Source organism: Papilio xuthus, unplaced genomic scaffold, assembly GCF_000836235.2.
Source record: "Papilio xuthus unplaced genomic scaffold, Pxut_1.1 DF827643.1, whole genome shotgun sequence".
Taxonomy (NCBI): Eukaryota; Metazoa; Arthropoda; class Insecta; order Lepidoptera; family Papilionidae; genus Papilio; species Papilio xuthus.
Window position 1 is genome coordinate 1 of NW_013531006.1, and position 4,215 is coordinate 4,215.

The following is a 4,215-nucleotide window of genomic DNA, read 5'->3' on the forward strand; positions in this document are numbered from 1 at the left end:
TGCTCGCTACCAGAGTTGGCTTAAGACTAACTTACAATGCTATTGTTCTTATGCTAGAGAAATATAATCCTATCTGGTAATTTGACCCTCAGGAATGTTATCAACATCCGTTACGTTAAGTCAGACGATGATTGTTACAATGTAATACAATGTTCTTAGAATATCTCGCTGACGCGGGCATTCGTGGGGGTCTCAGCATACGTAACTCCTCCCTCCTTAAGTTCAAAGTTCTCATTTTTGGATAAAACAGGAGAACTTTGGACAAAACAGTTATACAATTTTAAATGAAATTTATATGCTAAAATACACATTACAATTAAAACAATTAATACATAGAGAATAATGGTCCATATGCTAACACTTTTAATTTTCACAATTGAGTTTTCACTTTCACTATTTTCAGGATCACTTTTCGCTAGGGCGATTGATAAGAGTTTCAGGTTTGTAAGTTCTATTCCTTTCAGGTTCATCGGCTTCAGGGGCGGCGCTTCTGCAGGTAAGTTTATCGTTGGTAGATTTATTAAGGGTACTTTCAGATATGTGGAGCTTTCATTTTCTACAGGTTGTCTGGTTAAATTAATATCCTTTATTCTGGCTGAACAGTTATCATCTAATGTTATTATGTATGTACCGTATATCTTTTGTCTTGATACTTCATCAGTACATAACTTGGTAAGTAAAGTTGGCTCCTTAGTATATAGAATCCATGTATTCTGTTGTATGAGCTGCACCCTGACGGCTTCTAAATCGACTGGAATTGGAAGACATGATGATATGTTTTCAGCGTACATCATCAGGTCGGTTATACAAGCATCCTTTATCAGCTGGGTTGTGTCGTCCTCGGGGCAAAAGTAGAAGGACTCATCGGCTTCCTGGCATGGATGAGCTAATAGACGTGTGTTCAACCCTTTCGCTATTAGGTATGGGAACTTAGGTAAAATGACAAGGGTATGGTTATGGGATATAACAGGTAAGGGATAGAGTCTATAATAATTATAAATGTCCTTAGAGACAAGTGGTATTTCCAAAAGGTAAGTAATCTTATTTTCTTTTATATAAGCTTTTACTAATATTGTTTGTTCTATCTTAATTAAGTTTTCTAATGTAGGAGTGTATATGAGGTTCTCTAATTTATTTATATTTTTAAGTAAAGATAATAATCTTTCAGATTTCATTACTGAATAGTGTAAAATTCCTAATCTGCTAAAAGCCAAGCTAGTCTCTATCTCATTTAATTTTGTAAGAATTAACTGAAAATTATGAATTAATAAATTGTATGTATTCACTATTCTTATTTCTATATGATTTAAACGTTCCCTTTGAAATAAGATGCTTATATTCGTCGATAATGAATTAATAGCGTTATTTATTTGAAATAGATTATCATTTAATTTAAATGTAGTGTTAGCTATAGTTTGTACCATTTCTGTGATCAGCGTTATTTTACGATTATTAATATTCTGATTATTTTTAAATTGTGTAATTATTTTATCATATCTTATGGCATCGTCATTATCAAGATTTCCTGTAATAATCTTTATAAGTGAACCTAATGGATTCAGTAAACCTCGTTTAATTCTCGAAGAAGGAGTAACTTGTTGAAGCTTATCAATAGTTAAGTTTTTAATATAATCTAATTGTAATTTTAAATCTATAAAAGTATATGAAAAATTCTTATCTAAGTTAAAAACTAATGTATTTAATTCTACGGTTTTTAAGACATTTATTTTCACGTCTTCCGTCATAGGTTGGAAATTTAGTGTCTTAACTATTATCCAATGCTTATTACTAACTACTGCGGTTCCTTGCCTTACAGGTAATATTCCAGGATTTTTATTTAGTTCCTGAAGTTGAAGGGCGTGGAGATGCATCACCGTGGTCATCGCCAGGACGAGCAGGAGGTGCCTGTGAAGGGCGTTTCACATTCTTTAGTGGTACTTTAGTGTCACGTCCTTTTATAGTAACCGGAATAGTGTTTCTATGTATTTTATCCGTTACTTGTGCTATATTAAAACGCGGTTTATCTTTACTAATTCTATTATTTGTTCCTTTTGTATAAATTATATCTCCGGGCTCGATATTAAATTTAATTTCTCCTCCTCGTTTTTCAATAATTTTCTCTTTATTTTGTATAGCTTTTTCAGTTAAGTGTTTATATAAGTACTTGGTGCGCCTAACGTGTTCTTTAATTAATTCTTGGAAATATTGTTTTTCGAAGTTAACGTCAAATGGGTGTCTTGATTCTGTATGTCCTAACAAGACTTCAAATGGTGTTAAACCTGTTGTAGAATGTATGGTGTGGTTATATGCCATTATTGCGTATGTCATTATAAAAGATGACTCTGTATATTTATGATCATGTTTTCCTATTCTGTATATTTCTAATAAAGTGGAATGGAATCTTTCTATGAGTCCCATTGAATTATGGTTGTTAGGGGTACCAATATGTAATTCTACTTTATAAAATGTTAACAGTTCTTTAAGTAAAGCATTATTGAATTCCGTCCCGGGGTCACAACTAAGTTTCTGCGGAACGCCATATAGTGAAAAATATTTAATAAGGGCTCTAACGACTTCGGGGGTCGATCTGTTAGTTAATTCAAAGGCTTGTCCTAATTTACTGAATGCATCTATGATGGTTAAATAATAATGGCCTTCTATTGAGAAGATGTCTATAAATATTTCCTCTAAGGGCTTACTTTGAGTTTGAGTTAATTGTAATTTAGGTTTTATTGGTTTTCGGTCATATTTCATGATTTTACAAGTTTCACAAGAATTTATAATACTAGCTACTGTTTGAGCCATGTTATGCCAAAAATATGAACGTTTAATATGGATTAAGGTTTCTTTAATACCGCGATGACATGTTTTTCCTTCGTGATATTTCTGTACTATGTCTCTTTGTTCCGTTTCATTTTCTACAAAGACAACACGTTTTGTGCATTCGAAAAATTTAACAAGTTCTTTATTAAATAAAAATATTACTAACTGTGTAAATTGTTTGCGGTGTTCTTCATTTTCGAAATAGATAAAATATTTAGTTTTATTTCTAATGTATTCTTTTAGAAACTGTTTAACGAGATCGGATCGATTTAAGGGTAAGTGTACTTCTAATATTTTTTGTTTTTCTCGAGATAAATTCTTTACAGCTAATCGGTCTATGTTCCAACTAAATACTAAAATTTGATTTGGTTTAGTGTCGATTGCTTCCTGCAAAATGGGAATGCCTTGTGACTCAGTATCTTGCGCGGAATGTGCGGTTTCTAAATCAGCAGATTTTTCAGATGCTGTTAACGTGCTACTAGATGGGTAAGGTATTGAATATGGAGATTTTATTGAAAGCGTCTTTTCAGAATCGGAGTCAGTAATGGTGATAGCTTTTTCGGACTCTATTTCTGAAATAGACATTTGTTCGGGTGAGGGTTGTTTAACTGTTCTCTTTTGTAATTGTTCTAATTCTTTTATTTCTTTCCTTAATTGTTGTATTTCTTTATTCAAATCTTCACTTTTATCTATGTTAGGTTTTGTGGAATAATTATCTCTTTTATCTAGGGCATTAATTTTAATACGCGACAGAGCGTCTGCGTTACAGTTTTGTTTACCGCTCTTATGTATTATGTTGAAATCATATTCGGCTAAACGTAAGCGCCATCTTGTTAGTCTGCTATTTGTTTCTTTAAGGGAATTTAACCATGTTAAGGGTTTATGATCGGTAATAATTGTAAACCTTTTACCGTATAAATATGGGCGGAAATATTTAATTGCCCAAACTATTGAAAGGAGTTCTTTTTCTGTAACACTATAACGGGTTTCGGCATCGTTTAGTGTGCGGCTCGCATAAGCAATTGGTTTATCTTGCCCAATGGGTCCTTGTGATAGTACAGCGCCTAATGCAAATTCAGAGGCGTCTGTCGTTAAAATAAATGGTTTATTGTAATCTGGGTATTCTAATATAGGTGCGTTCGTTAGAAGTTCTTTACATTTATTGAAAGATTGTATATATTTATTATCATCAAGAGGCATTGAACGTTTCTTTTTAAGTCTTTGTGTCATAGGCTGCGTTATCTTGCTAAAGTCTTTAATAAATCGTCGATAATAACCTATTAATCCTAAAAATCTTTTGATTTCTGTTGTCGTTCTAGGTAAAGGATAATTCAAAATGGTTTTAATTTTATCGTTATTTGGTTTAAGTCCTTCTGGGGTTATTGTGTGTCC

The 4,215-nt window shown here is 32.5% G+C and overlaps 1 protein-coding gene across 1 annotated transcript in view; it reads right to left on the reverse strand.

Annotated features, from left to right (window-relative positions):
- Positions 1-359: 359 nt before the first annotated feature.
- The window catches only part of LOC106118051 (uncharacterized), a gene marked incomplete at its 3' end in the record, with an annotated part of 6,066 nt that continues 2,210 nt past the window's right edge, over positions 360-4,215 (reverse strand). The window contains exons 2-3 of the mRNA XM_013312610.1: positions 1,287-1,905; positions 360-872 (exon numbers count right to left, since the gene is read on the reverse strand). Of these exons, the coding sequence (XP_013168064.1) occupies positions 360-872; positions 1,287-1,905 (1,132 nt within the window). The remainder of the gene's footprint in view (positions 873-1,286; positions 1,906-4,215) is intronic.